At 40.6% G+C, this 14,666-nt stretch overlaps 4 protein-coding genes across 6 annotated transcripts; 3 read left to right on the forward strand and 1 right to left on the reverse strand.

Moving 5' to 3' along the window:
• Positions 1-158: 158 nt before the first annotated feature.
• Positions 159-8,315, reverse strand: LOC114572193 (sphingomyelin synthase-related protein 1). Of its 3 annotated transcripts, none has more exons than XM_028603691.1 (6): positions 8,173-8,315; positions 3,861-4,487; positions 3,652-3,747; positions 3,375-3,492; positions 3,042-3,192; positions 159-1,724 (listed from the first exon to the last, which is right to left on the reverse strand). In XM_028603691.1, exons 2-6 carry the CDS (start codon positions 4,481-4,483, stop codon positions 1,420-1,422), a joined length of 1,293 nt encoding a protein of 430 aa, XP_028459492.1. In that variant the 5' UTR covers positions 4,484-4,487; positions 8,173-8,315; the 3' UTR covers positions 159-1,419. The 3 variants fall into 3 exon arrangements, with proteins under 3 accessions (XP_028459492.1, XP_028459489.1, XP_028459491.1); XM_028603688.1 differs by having other exon boundaries at positions 3,036-3,192; XM_028603690.1 differs by lacking the exon at positions 8,173-8,315 and adding an exon at positions 7,625-7,759 and having other exon boundaries at positions 3,036-3,192.
• On the forward strand, positions 7,862-9,945 carry si:ch211-223p8.8 (dual specificity protein phosphatase 13A family protein). Its single transcript, XM_028603692.1, has 3 exons — positions 7,862-8,901; positions 8,976-9,190; positions 9,301-9,945. The coding sequence occupies exons 1-3, from the start codon at positions 8,588-8,590 to the stop codon at positions 9,507-9,509; spliced, it is 738 nt and encodes a 245-aa protein (XP_028459493.1). The 5' UTR covers positions 7,862-8,587; the 3' UTR covers positions 9,510-9,945.
• Positions 9,546-11,161, forward strand: zgc:153981 (dual specificity protein phosphatase family protein). The gene is made up of 3 exons (XM_028603693.1): positions 9,546-10,077; positions 10,228-10,445; positions 10,549-11,161. The coding sequence occupies exons 1-3, from the start codon at positions 9,953-9,955 to the stop codon at positions 10,758-10,760; spliced, it is 555 nt and encodes a 184-aa protein (XP_028459494.1). The 5' UTR covers positions 9,546-9,952; the 3' UTR covers positions 10,761-11,161.
• A 1,015-nt stretch (positions 11,162-12,176) lies between these two features.
• dusp13a (dual specificity phosphatase 13a) lies at positions 12,177-14,569 on the forward strand. Its single transcript, XM_028603226.1, has 4 exons — positions 12,177-12,274; positions 12,428-12,553; positions 12,639-12,880; positions 13,362-14,569. Exons 2-4 carry the CDS (start codon positions 12,429-12,431, stop codon positions 13,580-13,582), a joined length of 588 nt encoding a protein of 195 aa, XP_028459027.1. The 5' UTR covers positions 12,177-12,274; position 12,428; the 3' UTR covers positions 13,583-14,569.
• The last annotated feature ends 97 nt before the right edge of the window (positions 14,570-14,666 follow it).

The raw sequence follows: 14,666 nt of genomic DNA on the forward strand, positions 1-14,666 counted from the left end.
GCAGGTATGTTGATATTAAAGGCACACCTCAGTGAATCATGACATTTTACCCATGACAGATACCGCATGTTGTTTTTAAAAACTCACAAGAAATCTGGATTTCTAATAATATGTATAATTGATTTTATTCAACAAATGCAAAAAGCAAACCCATTAGTTAAAAAGCAGCCAAGGAAGTTTATAAAAACGGTTAACCTTATCTGTAAACTTTTATTTCTGAGCCAAAAGGCAGAGGAAGATTAAGATTATTAGTTAATTACTAAACTCATTATTAAAGATAAATTACTTGCATTGTAAATAAAGCTGCACATTGTAAACAATTATTATAAAGATATAGTTTGGATCAACCATGGCATAGTAAACAATATACTTTTGAAACTTTGTAATCCAAACAGCAAGTCATTGCACTGTGCAACAGAGGAAAACTCTGAACAATAAAACTTCAACAAAATCCATCTCCATACATTTCTATACTCATTACATAATTAACAATCTTTAAAAAAACAACAACAACAAAAACAGAACACAGTATCAAATTAGGATAACGAGAGAATTATACTAAGGACCGATTGGCAAAATTGAACAATGCAATACATGTTCAGATTTTTGGTTGAGTTTAAGTGTAAATGTAAAAAAAAAAGCTACACTATTCATACGACACTATGTAGAGTTCAATTTATAAAGTGTAAACGAAAAACAAAACAGTGACTGAAACAGAGCTCTTTTTGAGGAGAAGAGGAATTGTTTTTTCCCGTTGCACATCAAAAGAAACAAATGCTCCTTTGGCAGTAGTCACCAAACGTGTCAAATCTCTTTGCAGTAAAACAAAATGTAAACTGTCACCACAACGACTCCCAAAAACCCAAAACTACAGTACCAACCTGCACTACAGCTGTGTGATCAGTTTTTTACTGTAGATGTTGAGTGAGACTAACAACCCAAACCACACGTGAACCATAAACATCTCCAAAGAGGAACATAAACGATAAAAGTGATTAACCAAAGGCAAATAAATCTCCATGAAAATATACGTACCTGCAGAGGCCTGATTTAAAAAATAATAGTTTAATATTTTGGGAAATAAACGTATTCGCTTTCTCATCTAACTCTGAGATTAGAAGATACAGTACCACTCTGAGAGTGGTACTGTATCTTCACATCAAACTTTCAGCAAGAACACAAATAAGCATATATCCCAAAATGTCAAACTATTCCTTTAAACATAAGATTAGTTGCCAAAATAAAAAAACATCCATTTATACAAATAGGGGGGCGGGGGGAATTCTAATAATACATAATACATAATACACTTATAACCATCCGAAGATAAAAAGCAGCATATCAAGTAAAAAGTTTCTCATTCAGGTTTTAAGATTAGAGGCCATGCAAATTGCAGCTTCTGATCTGTAAAAGGCTACTCTATCCAATCAGAGTTTTCATGAAGGCTGGTTTGTTGAAGGGCCAGTGATACTGGTTGGGGACAGGTCCGTTGACATTGCACTCAAAGAAAGAGAACATGGGGAACCAAATGCGCGCCCTCCTGCTCTGCTGGTAGGCACGGGTGTTGGCTAACGTGTGGTAGTAGAGGAAGAGGCGGGTAGTGATGTAGAAGGCGATGAAGACGTCGATGGAGTAGTGCTCGTGAGCCGCCAGGATGAAGAAAATCCCAAACAGGTTCAACACCCAGGAGATGGTGTGAATCAGATTCCAGGTTCGTGGAGTGTCTGCAGTTCAAAGGAAACATTAAAGGATAAATATAGTGATATATATTATATATTTTTCTTATCGTCAACAAATCCCCTGAAAAGATCAAAACAAACAGTGAATTGATCCAACTAGCAACATGGAAGCTGTACACCAGCACTGTAATTTATGTTGAATAAATCTCATCTACACATTCCTTCTGTTTTGCACAGCAAATTAATGAATCCATGGCTGAAAGTAGTCCCCAACAAATTGACTCACTAAAGATTACAGTGAGCATCATATCCAAAGCTTGATACAGTTTATTCCTCTGTGCCAGGGAGCTCTTATGTTGCCAAAGAACAATTAAAAACACATCAGTGAGCCACACTGGTCCCCTCTACACCGGGCATTAAAATGTGTTTTAGGTGATTGGATTGCAATTGGTTAGTGCTAGACCACATAACAGTACAGGAGTAAATGCACCTAAAATGTGAGTCAATCAGACAAACCACAACCAGGAAGTCAGGGATGCTTTGTTATCACATTAAACACAAGTGTAAATGCAATATTGTTTTTAATCCACGTAGTTGTTGTACGTGGATTAAAAACGATTAAAAGCACTGGCCTCTAACAGGTCCGGACTCTGGGAATAACATGGTGGACCTCGGCAATTTTTCTATCTGTCCTGTGAATTACTTACAAGGATTTCTTTAATAGGAACCAATTGGCTTGGCTTCAGAAAGTATTGAGAGATGGACAAAACGTTACTGTTTTTTGTGTTTTCTCTTCAAGGGATTTGTTGACAATAAGGAAAATAATAATAATAATAATGATAATAATGTATACTTTATTATCCCGCAAGGGGAAATTACAATGTTTTCACTCTGTTGTTATCATACACATTACACACAGGCCTGAATTACACACATGCTCAGTACCTATACATGCACTAATGGAGAGATGTCAGAGTGAGGGAGCTGCCCATGGAAAGGCATATATATATATATATATATATATATATACACACACTGTACAGGCCAAACGTTTGGACACACCTCATTCAATGTGTTTCTTTATTTTCATAACTATTTACATTGTAGATTCTCACTGAAGGCATCAAAACTATGAATGAACACATATGGAATGATGTACTTAACAAAAAAGTGTGAAATAACTGAAAACATGTCTTATATTTTAGATTCTTCAAAGTAGCCACCCTTTGCTTTTTTTGATAACTCTGCAAACCCTTGGTGTTCTCTCAATGAGCTTCATGAGGTAGTCACCTAACAAAAGGTCACACATACTCTAAAATCATACTGTAATTGAGGAAAAACCAAAAAAGTACTCACACTCACATTCAGTTACAAAGAAGTTGAGCAATGTGATAACAACAGTGTGCCCACTGAACATGTAGTCTCCACACGTTTGGACGCCTGTCAGAGTCATCCCAAATCCACTCCAGATCAGTAGCGCCCTCTGTAACTTTCCCCAGGAATCCCCGTATGTCTGAGGAAGAAAAGACATCAGTTATCGTGCTGTCATGCTGTGAATCACACAAATCACAGTGGGAATGCTGAGTCAAGAATAAACTGTAACACTGCCAATAGCATCAAGAATGAATGGCCACTCCACAGTTGAAAATGGCAAACTTTATCTAATCTGCACATAATCTCATGAGTGCTTCCCACCTTACTGGCACACTTCAGGTGCTGCCCAGGCACAGAGAGCGAGGTGACAAACATGGTACAACAACGAAGCAAAAACACAGTTCCCATCAAAGAACACAGTCGTCTGAAGAGAATGGACCTGAAATAGAGAAGAACATTCAAGGAATTTATTCCTTGCCCAAAATTATATTTGCATGCCAGACACCTTGCGTTTTAGCGGTGATGTGGTCTTCTTGCACATATTATTATAACACAGTGTATTAGTGATGGGAATAGCTGGAATGATGGACTACAGTACCTGTGTTTGTGGAGGAGCAGGATCAACAGAAACATGTAACACAGGATGAGGCCACAGGCCTCAGCCATTGCAAAAGCCCAGGGGATTCTGGGAACACTGCCAGAGTACAAAAACATGTGTATTAGTGTGCAGATTAGATAGGAGTGCGAGAGAATGTGTACATGAACTTTGGAGTATGCTCAACATGCACTGGATACATGCACTTATACCTGTCCAGAAATATGTCCGGCAGTGGTGGGTACGTCCTCATGTCCGGGACACGCTCATGTACGATGACCATGACAAAAGATGTGAATCCAAACACAAAAAAGACATATATGGAACTGATGATTGTCTTCCACACCTCTGGGTCCAATCTGCCTGCCAGGTGCTGCCTATACCTCCCATTGGAGTGTGTATGACACACTGCAGCTCCTGAACCGTATCCAGATCTGTGACCATTCCTCAACCTCAGCTCAGTCCCGTTACACAAGCCATCCCCTCCGTTATAACTCCTGTCAGCCTCATCACAGCTCCACTCCTTCCCTGCGGCGCCCACCGACAGCCCAGCAGGGAGACGGTGTGTAGGCAGGAGACCCTGCACCTCCAGCTGGGCCTGGTTCTGTCTCTGGAGCCGGCAAAGGGCTATGGTCAGCCTCTTGATGTCTCCCAACACGGTGAGGCCCAGTGGAGGCCCGCGCAGGTCAGCCTCAGTCAGAGCCAGCAGGCTGGGGCCATCCAGGCGGTGCTGGGCACACAATAACTCCACATACTCCCCGAAGCCTTCTTCCTGCAGCCACTGGGCCACCTGCTTACAGCTCCAGGCACTCACACTGTCCCCTGGCGGTGCCATGCTACTGCAGATACAGACATGTACAGTGTTAATTACCACTTCTTTCTCCACTGTGTTTTCACTTCTTGATTTCATTCCTGTCTTTGTCACTGTCAGCCCTGTTGTTTGAATTCAAAACTCACCCATTGTCATTACTATTCAATGTGCGTACTATTGAGGACAACCCATTGTCTAACTGTATATAAGCCAGGGCTGTGACTAACAATTATTGATTAATCTGCAGATTATTCTCTCAATGAATTAATTAGTTGTTTGGTCTATTAAATGTCAGAAAATAGCAACAAATGCCCATCACATTTTTTCAGAGTCCAGGTGATATCTTCAAATGTCTTGTTTTATTAAGACATGAGTTTACAGTGATATAAAACAGAGAAAAGCAGAGCAAATCCTCACACTTCACCTTATTTTTTCAACTACGTAATAATCATTTAGTCAAAATGCACATCAAAATTAGCCAGAGACAAACTGATGTCTTCATTCAACTTAAATCAAAAGCTATAAAATCTACAATATTATAGCGGAAAAAATTAATCAATCGTCAGGACATTTATCAGGAAGTGTTTTGATAATCAATAAATCAAATTACAAATTTGATCACGTACAAATGTTTCAAGCAAAAACTCCAAGCAATTTATTGTTCAAGCTAATGTGAGGATTTTCTCTTTTATGTCACGTCGAAACTGATTATCTTTGGGTTTTGGACTGTTGGTTGGAGAAAATATGTAATTTGAAGACATCCCCTTGGGTGCTTGGAATTACTGACTGACATTTTTCACAATTTTCTGACATTTTATTAACTAAATAATTAATTAATAATGAAAATAGTTGTTAGTTTCCATCCTAAATGTTATAAAGAGACATGAAGCAAATCATCACATTTTAGAAGCTGAAACCACAAACAAAATGCACTTTTGTTTAAGAAAAGACAAACAATAACACTATAACACAGTAATACATACTGTGAAGGCTGCTGTGGGGAAGCTTCTTTGTGCGCTTATTCAACGTGACCCAGCACTACACACTACCGGCTACTTAGGGCTATTACATCATCTGTGTGGTCTGTGACTGTACAGCAGAGCAGTGGCTTACAGTTAAAGTATTCACTGACACCCCGATCCACAAAGTATCCAGTATGTCTCAAACCAAACAAACAGGAATTCAAACTGACTTGAGCGTGAACATCCTCTCTGTTCCATAGGTGTCATTTCATATTAAAACAAAAACAAAAAAGTGAGTCACTAACCATCCACAAAACAAGCAGAGTAAGTACGATCCTCTCCCACAGACAGACTCAGGTATTGATGAACACTCTTCTTTGCTTTCTCTTTTCCTAGTTTTGGCCCTTTGACCCTCTGATAAGCTCACTACATGGCTGCTCGCCCTGTCGTCCTGACTGCTCCAAAGGTCTGTAAGGCTAAACCAACACGACTATTAAAACACAGACTTTAAATTACCCAAGTAAGCAGCTTTCAGTTATCAGCAATAAATGAGACAGCACTAGGTTTATAAAGGATGACTACTATGATAAGATATCTATAAATGCTCCTACATAAAGGGAGCCAGTATTTTGTATAGCTGGTTAGTACTTAGACAGTTACAATAATTGAGTGAGCAGAATTATAGAATAAGTAAGTCTGCTCTGTGATACTTACCGGATCTGGGAACTACGTCAATTTAAGGGCTGCCACTAATGATTATTTTCTATATTAATTGATTATCCGTCTGGTCTGTAAAACGTCAGAATATTATGAAAACAGTCCAAAACCCTTAAAATATTCAGTTTACTGTAATGTAAAAACAAGAAAAGCCACTAATCCTCACTAGAGATTAAACGATTAGTCGATTAAGCTGTAGATGGATCATCGACGAAACCATTTATTTGAGCAAAAATGTAAACTGATGGTTTCAGCTTTTCCAATGTGAGATTTTGCTGCCTTTTTTTGTCTTAAGTTACATTATAGTAAACTGATTAATTGATGAATGAACGAGCAGACTAATCGATAGTTAGTTGCAGCCTCATATTTATATTTCAAAAGCTGGAACCATCAAATCAAAAATAAATGACAGATTAAAATTGAAATCAATCGATTGAACTGTTTAAGCTCTATTTAAAATATTGTCCATATTGTTATACAAGACCAAAAATATCAGCTGAAAATGGCATGTCCCGCCTTACTCTGCTTCTGATTGGCTTACCCTGACAGTTTCTAACCCTAACCAGAGTGATAGAGAAAGACATGGCTCTGACCCTAACCTACTAGGTGCCTAAACCCTAAACCTGACCAACCAAACAAACAAAGTCAACAAGTAGGCCTACTGGCCAATCAGAGGTGGAGTAGGGCGGGTCATGCCGCCCCCATGCCTTCGCCATCCTAGGAAAAACTTGCCGTCCCTCACGGCGCTGGGCAAAATAAACGGGGAACAGCTGGATCTCGCATCTCATTCATCTAAAATGCACGTTTGATGTTTCACGTTTCAACACTAACATTAGGTGGGATACCTAATGTACCTATTGGGCCACAGACTAAAGAAAAAACACCACCCAAACCAGCAGTTAGCTAGTCCGAGCGGTGGTGAGTTGTTGTTCGTAACGACAGATTAATTTGGTTGTTCTTGGACGTGATGAAAGCAAGCCAGAAAATATGAACAGCAGAAAGACCCGATAGGTCGGACCATCGTGTTTAGTCAACTCTAAACGTTACAGTTATGGCTGAAAATGACAACAGAAACAAACAAGCTTGCCGATTTCTCATATCTCCGCAATTTAAATCAACTGCCTACTCGGAAGTGATTTTTGTGTTAGCGCGATGTCACAGTGTTTGGGCTTTTGATCGATAAAGGTTTTCTCTTGTCATTCATTACTCATTTTTTTCTAAGAGTAAAACCCTTAAATGGACAGTCACAGCTGATATGACATCGCATTGATAGCATATACTGTTTCAAAAATAGCAGGAAATTAGATTTAGTCAACAACCTCCCAATAATCATCACACCAACTGAAGTTTGTTGTATAGGCCTACCATCAATAATGCAGATCATATGGTGAGTAACTGCGAGTGAGTAAGGTGCCCATACAGGACAAATCCAGCTAATTGGCTGATGATTAATATAGGCACATGTCTGAAACCTAAAGCAATTTACCTGGGTAGTTGCTGCTCCGTTCCCTCAGAAAGAAACAAGTTATTTTTAACTGGCCTCTAGATTTTATTGGCAACATCCTGCAGCTTCTCTGCCCATGTCTTTTCTTGGGGATTCATAAGTGCCATGTCAGCTTGTTTGGCTGGTTTACAGTGAGTCACAGTGAGCAGTGACACAGCTGTGAGAGAAAAAGCCCTTCTGTGTGTGTGTGTGTGTGTGTGTGTGTGTGTGTGTGTGTGTGTGTGTGTGTGTGTGTGTGTGTGTGTGTGTGAGAGAGAGAGACACAATTTGACAAAGGGGTCATAGTCTGTTTATCACAGGACCAAAAAGCAACGCCAGACTGATACATTTCAGCATGAGATCGACTCTCTGAGCGATTCGATCACATCTTTATGATGGTATGGAAAAGTTTAAACATTATTTTCTTCACATGGACAAAACAGTAGAATACCCTTCAACTTTGTATGAGAACCAACAAGTCATAGGAAGTACATTTAGTAGTTTCAAACTTTCTTTAAAAGGTTATATTAAACAGCAGTTGCCTCTCTTACCATAAATCTACAGTCACTGTGCTGGCAGAGGGTGTAGATATGGGTGTAGATGAGCTGTCTGTTTAGAGAATTCCATGGCCAACATGCTTCTGACAACTAGGCAACACCAAACAGGAAGAGACAACAGTCAACAACACCAGTAAAGAAGAACTGTTGGGCTCATGCAGGGCTGCTAGTAAAACCCACACTGACATCTGCTGGCCACCTTTAGGTAAAACTAGGGTCTGTTTACACGTTATGTTTCTCTAGATAAAAAATAAAAAGTAGATTTCATGGACTATTTGGTTTGAATTTGACCGCTCACGGACAAGCACAAGCAGAAGCAGTGGTTTCCAAAAACAGCAATTTTATTATAAACACATTTCCATAAGTGAAAGTTTGGCTGAGAGTCAGTGCCAAACTGGACCACCTGTTTATGACAGTCAGAGGCTGCAGTAACCAAAGCAAAGGCAACAGACAGCAGGGGCATAACAGAGTAGTTTTACACCCTATAAACTTAGAAATGACAGATATTAAACCAATCTCTGAGGTTAGATGTGGAGACTCTGAACAGAGAAACATCAGCGCCACAAACCCAGAAGAGGAGGAAGAGTCCACATGTGCGACAAAGGATTCAAAGAGGACGTGGGAGGTCCCGTCTCTCCAGGAGCTGGAGGAGCTTTTACATTCAGCTCCACGCTCCTGTCGCCACGGAGATGAGGTGTGGCCAGACCTGTATCTGGGGGACATGTGAGTATCCTGCGCTTTATTTAAGTTCACCTATATGTGTCCAAATTGTGCATCAAATGTTGTATCTGTGTCAGGTTTATGTCTCATGACAAGCTTGGGCTCTGGCAGCTGGGCATTACTCATGTGCTGAACGCAGCACATGGTAAACTGTGCTGTAAGGGCAGTGATGATTTTTATGGAACCACGGTGAAATACTACGGCGTCCCGGCCAACGACCTGCCAACATTTGACCTTTCACCTTATTTCTACCCTGCTGCTGAGTTCATCCACCTGGCTTTGGCATCAGGAGGTATCATACGCTGCCACAACATGTTTTCAGAGGTGACACTACATAGAAACAGTTACTGTGGGGTTACCTGTATTTTCAGTGTCTTTGTTTGTGTCTTTAATGATGTCAAGGAAAGGTGTTTGTGCACTGTGCTGTGGGTGTGAGTCGCTCAGCTGCGTTGGTCCTGGTCTACTTGATGATTCATCACCACCTAAGTCTTCTGTCTTCTATACGCTGCGTGCAACAGAAACGCTGGATTTTCCCAAACAGAGGCTTCCTGCGACAACTTATAGCCCTGGACCGAAAACTGAAGGATGAAGGGTTGAATGAGCCAAAATAAAACAAAGAAAGGAGCAACCCTACGTAGTAAATCAATAGGATTGTCGTCCCTTAGTCTGCAGAAGTCAATGTCCTCATTCACCATGCAAGCCTGTCTCCGTTTGTACCACTTACTGTATGTATACACTAAACAGTTCAACTGTGTCCACCTCTCCCCTCCCTTGTCCTCTCCTGATGTGACCTCAGTGGGGACAGAGAAAGTTCCCTGTCTTTTCCCGCTGGACCTTTGGCATCAGTGAACAGACTAATCAATGCAACAGCAACACCATTAAATAACTCTACATCCAGTCGGAGAGTACTCACTGAACACAGAGAACTAATTTTGGAGGCATGCTGCATTCAAACAGCCACCTGCTGTCGTCAGTCACTGAGCTGCCCACTCTGGTGCTGAAGGGACGGTGGACGTAGACAGTCTGTTGGAGGAGCACTCTGTGTCCGGGTAGAATGTCGGGGAGCAACCAGCTACAGGACCTAGTGCTCATTAAAGAACTAGAGATCATCTTGGATTCCTGCACACTGGAGCTCACACCAGTGGATGAAGTCTGGCCCAACCTGTACATAGGAAATGTGTGAGTGTCTTGTGTTTGTATATATATTGCAGTGACCTCCATGAGCACTGCAAGAGATAAATTGATCAGTTTTATTAGCTTGTTAAAGTATTGAACCCGTGTAACTGCATCTTGCCTTCCCTTTGTTCGTCTCTTTTCTGTGTTTTCCAGGGCTGTGGCACAGAGTAGAACGAAATTACATAAGCTTGGCATCACTCATGTCCTGAACGCAGCACACTCCAAGCAGGGCAGCATCGGTGACCAGAGTTTTTATGGGAACACCAGCGTTTACTTTGGCATCCCAGCAGAGGATTCTGACCACTTTGACCTCAGTCAGTACTTCAAACCTGCAGCTGACTTCATAGATAAAGCCCTGAAGAGCAAAGATGGTACAGTACATGAATGTGACACCCGTTGTCCCATCAAACCTTTATATTTTAGCTGTCTCACATTTTCTCTATTTCCTTTCTCGTTCTCCATCCTGCTCTACAGGAAAAGTGCTGGTCCATTGCATCATGGGCGTGAGTCGATCGGCCACTTTGGTCCTGGCTTTCTTCATGTTGCGACAGCGTCTTTCTCTGAGAGACGCTCTGAGGTGTGTCGTCCAAAAACGAGCCATTTATCCCAACCGGAACTTCCTGTCTCTCCTCCTCAAGCTGGATGAACAGCTGACACTCAAACGGAGGTTGTGTCCTCTTCTCTGACATTCTTCTCTGTCTTTTTTCACCTCCTTTAAACTCCATCATCACATTAGATCTCTCTTTCTTTCCATGTGTTACACTCCACTCTAATCAGTGTGGACAATTTATATAAATAATGTGTATGATGTAGTAGAGGTGTGAGTTTGACGGTGGTGAACATTTAAAGTCCATCTTTTTATTTCTACGGATCTAAGGTCTACTTTTCATGTACAAGTTTAACTTCTGGCAATGGTCATGTGTTGTGTGAAATATTGTAAATATCTAATTGTCATATTTCGCTGAGGTTTGTTTTTCATATTAAAAATGTATTCAACTATAACCTGTCGTCAGGCATGTGTACAAGCTTTTTAAATGCACCTTTATGACTTGTTGTGAATAACCATTAAAGACATTTTATGATATCTTTTTGAAATGTTTTGACTGGATATCTATAAAATTGAGAGTGGTAAACCATATTTTTAAACATGTATTTTAAACATGTATGCACATTACACATTTTTGACAAAACATAACTTTGAACAGTTTGCCTAATAAGGCACCATGTCATTCTTCAATAATCCCTTAGACCAGACTTAGTTTTTTTGTTTCAGCCAAATCATTTTGCATTAACAAAGACATGTCTTCTCTGGTAGCAAACATTTAAAATTATTTTCATTTAACCAAGATCTTATTATCTATTGGCATTAGACTGATTAAAATTACATTTTCACAAAAGAATTATTTGGGTAGGCGAATAATCTCAACTTTCTAAATGGATTTCAATGTGGACTCATTACAACCGAGGGGGTATATGAATACAGTAACTAAACATTGGATATATTTTAAACTAATGATAAAACATAGTGGGAACCAATATTCCTATACATGTATAACTCCATTGATTGAGTTTTCAATTAATTTAAACTCATAAAAAAAGAAATGTGGCTTGAAGATTTCTTTTAACCTGTAACTGACATCATGTTAACTGTCACTCTTGTTCTTTACAGTCATCTAAAGGAGCAAAGAGAGTGCTGTACTTACACTTTCTTATCCTTTATACCTTGTTACAAAATGCAATGAGCATATCCTACATTTTTAATTCATGTTAAATAATTCAGTATGATGTAAACACAACAAATGCAGCCAAAAGTTAACACGTCACTGGTGAATGTTACTCACAGCCTTGATCATATTTCTTAAAGGAGCAGAGCGTTACTCTGCAACATAGAGACCCCTTTAGCACAGAGTGTATTACACAACAGTCTGTGGCCATGGAAAGTAATGGCAAGTGAGCCAATGTTAAAGTTCAAAGGATAATACCACATTGTTCATAGGAATGAAGCTACAGGCATGTAGTCAAAATGGTTTAAATGGATTTCAAAGTGCTTGAACTGCTGATAGATACTGTACATTCTTTTTTTTGTCACTAATAAGTGTATGATTACAGAGTTATTAAAAGAAACAGTCATATATGGGTGTAAGTCTTTACAGAGAAATAAGAGCAAGCACGGTAGGAGAAGAGTTTGTTTTAAAGTGAGGTAAGTTCATTCACAGAGGTTAGTGTGCGTTTGTTTGCTCAGTCTGTGATTGTGAGAAGAATGTTGTTAAGAAAGGCAGCAGTGACAGGGGAACTTTGTAATTTAACAAAGTAAACGCCTTGTATGTGCTCTTTGCCTGTGTGTGTTTGCCAGTATGTCCCTCAGGGATCCACCGTACGAGCCTCCTTCTGTCTCAGAGCTGCAGGAGTTCTTGCTGGCAGACAGAAAACCTACAGGACATGTCAATCAAGTCTGGCCTAACCTTTACATAGGAAACGAGTAGGTTTACACACAATGCACACAAACACACGTCTACATTAACATCCTACATTTATACAGAAGTGAATGCATGATTGTGTTTCAGGGTGGCGGCTCGTGACAAGGACACTCTCCACAGTCTGGGCATAACTCACATTGTAAATGCTGCTCACCGACCCACCAACCCTGGTGCCGGCCCCTGTTTCTACGTCAACACTGGCCCACGTTTCTACAGAGACATGACAGTGGAGTATTATGGGGTGGAGGCTGATGATGCAATAGAGTTCATCCTTAGTCCTTTCTTTTACCCGACAGCACGATACATCGGAGCTGCACTGGCCATAGGAGGCAAGTCAGACATCTGAATGTGTGTGATTGGATTTACATCTCAGTGGCCATTGTATTAGGTACAATCTAATGCAATCCAATACAACTCTTCTGCCATAAAGTCTAATTTGATGATGCATATAATGTTTATTTTATTATTTCAGTCTTTCGTGATGATGTTGTACTGGACTGCTTTATACTGAGAGGTGTTTCTAATACTCTGCCCCCCTCATGTATGTAAATAGAGAGGACAAAAAAGAAGAAGCACCTCTTAATATAATTAAGTCCAATACAACACCACATTTCACTATGATCTCAGTAATAGACATATAATTGAATTGACACATTTCCGACAATATCAACACAAACTGAACATTATGAGCTTTGTGAAGATAGATGTAATGGCAGGTCTGTTGTATTGGATTGTACAGGTTTACCAAATAAAGTGCATATTTGGCTGCATATCTGGTGCTGAAGGTAACAGCAAATGTCCCTGTCCCAGGACGGGTGTTTGTCCACTGTCTGATGGGCGTGAGCCGCTCTGCAACATTGGTGCTGGCCTTCCTGATGATTGTCGAGGGCCTGAGGCTGCCGCAGGCGGTGGCTGCTGTCAGGCCGCACAGAGACATCTGTCCCAACCCAGGCTTCCTGCTGCAGCTCCGCAGCCTCGACATGGGCCTGGAGAGGGAGAGGAGGAGGCGACAACAGGCCCAAACACTGTAAAGACACCCGCAGACACACACAAAGCCATACACATCAACATATGCACACAGACACACACAAATCTTTGTTGCTACAGAGGACAATCCCAGGAGGAGAACATAACATATCTGACAGAGCTAAGGCAAATTCTTTGGACCAACAGGAAGCCAGTGGCACCTGTCAATCAAGTCTGGCCGAACCTGTGCATTGGAGATGAGTGAGTAGAAAAATCACAACCAGCAGCTTAAAATGTTGTGAAAAGATATTAGAACGAATCAGGTTTCTAGTGGTGTGTGTCTGCAGGTCTGTGGCGTGAGGTAAAACCACACCCTTGTTTCCGTGTGCAACTCACACACTGAATGCTGCACCGTCCGGAGTTCAACCTCCGACCTTTCTTCAACCCTGCTGCACAGTTCATAGACAGTGCTCTTAAGAAAAGTGTTTCAACAGCCCAAGCCAATTCATAATGTGAACTAAATCAGTTCCTGCTTTATTTGTGGGTATACTAACTTATAACCATATGACTTTATGTTGAATGTTATCTATTTAGAGCTTTCAGCTGCACAGATAATTGGTAATAAAGAGAGCCAACACCTCCTCTTCCACCTTTAGATAACTAATCTTTATTCTAAAGGCATTAGAATTTTTATCATTTCTGCTCCCTCATCTACCCATGTAATCCTTTCTTTTAATTTAAAAGCAGGAAAAGCGCAGGTGTAAATAATACAATTAAGGGTGATTGAATTCCATTTAGCTGCTTCAATTTCAAATGAATGTCACAGTTTACTGAAGACACTTGAATAGAACAGAGCCATCTTTAACGTAATTAGTAACACCTGTGCTTTTCCTACTTTGACAATTCTGGTAAAAGAAATTATTTTGTCAAAGTGTATATACAGTACTTATCCATGTATCTTCCAGGAAAGGTGTTTGTGCACTGTGCCATGGGTGTCAGCCGCTCTGGTCATCTGATGATCTGCCAGGGCCTGTCGTCAGCGGAGGCCATCATCGCTGTACGTCTGAACCGGGACATTGGCCCCAACTCTGGATTTCTGGAGCAGCTGGAGCTGAGCGACAGATCACAGAGGAGCGCGCTGACACATCA

Source organism: Perca flavescens, chromosome 17 (assembly GCF_004354835.1).
Source record: "Perca flavescens isolate YP-PL-M2 chromosome 17, PFLA_1.0, whole genome shotgun sequence".
NCBI lineage: Eukaryota > Metazoa > Chordata > Actinopteri > Perciformes > Percidae > Perca > Perca flavescens.

Coding starts and splice junctions, on each gene's coding strand:
- zgc:153981 (XM_028603693.1), top strand. CDS start 9,953: ATGTCGGGGAGCAACCAGCTACAGGACCTAGTGCTCATTAAAGAACTA. Junction 10,078..10,227: donor AACCTGTACATAGGAAATGT/GTGAGTGTCTTG, acceptor TGTGTTTTCCAG/GGCTGTGGCACAGAGTAGAA. Junction 10,446..10,548: donor AGCCCTGAAGAGCAAAGATG/GTACAGTACATG, acceptor CCTGCTCTACAG/GAAAAGTGCTGGTCCATTGC.
- dusp13a (XM_028603226.1), top strand. CDS start 12,429: ATGTCCCTCAGGGATCCACCGTACGAGCCTCCTTCTGTCTCAGAGCTG. Junction 12,554..12,638: donor AACCTTTACATAGGAAACGA/GTAGGTTTACAC, acceptor ATTGTGTTTCAG/GGTGGCGGCTCGTGACAAGG. Junction 12,881..13,361: donor AGCTGCACTGGCCATAGGAG/GCAAGTCAGACA, acceptor TCCCTGTCCCAG/GACGGGTGTTTGTCCACTGT.
- LOC114572193 (XM_028603688.1), bottom strand. CDS start 4,483: ATGGCACCGCCAGGGGACAGTGTGAGTGCCTGGAGCTGTAAGCAGGTG. Junction 3,748..3,860: donor CCGGACATATTTCTGGACAG/GTATAAGTGCAT, acceptor GTACTCTGGCAG/TGTTCCCAGAATCCCCTGGG. Junction 1,725..3,035: donor CTTTGTAACTGAATGTGAGT/GTGAGTACTTTT, acceptor TTTGAACTGCAG/ACACTCCACGAACCTGGAAT.
- si:ch211-223p8.8 (XM_028603692.1), top strand. CDS start 8,588: ATGACAGTCAGAGGCTGCAGTAACCAAAGCAAAGGCAACAGACAGCAG. Junction 8,902..8,975: donor GACCTGTATCTGGGGGACAT/GTGAGTATCCTG, acceptor TATCTGTGTCAG/GTTTATGTCTCATGACAAGC. Junction 9,191..9,300: donor CCTGGCTTTGGCATCAGGAG/GTATCATACGCT, acceptor AATGATGTCAAG/GAAAGGTGTTTGTGCACTGT.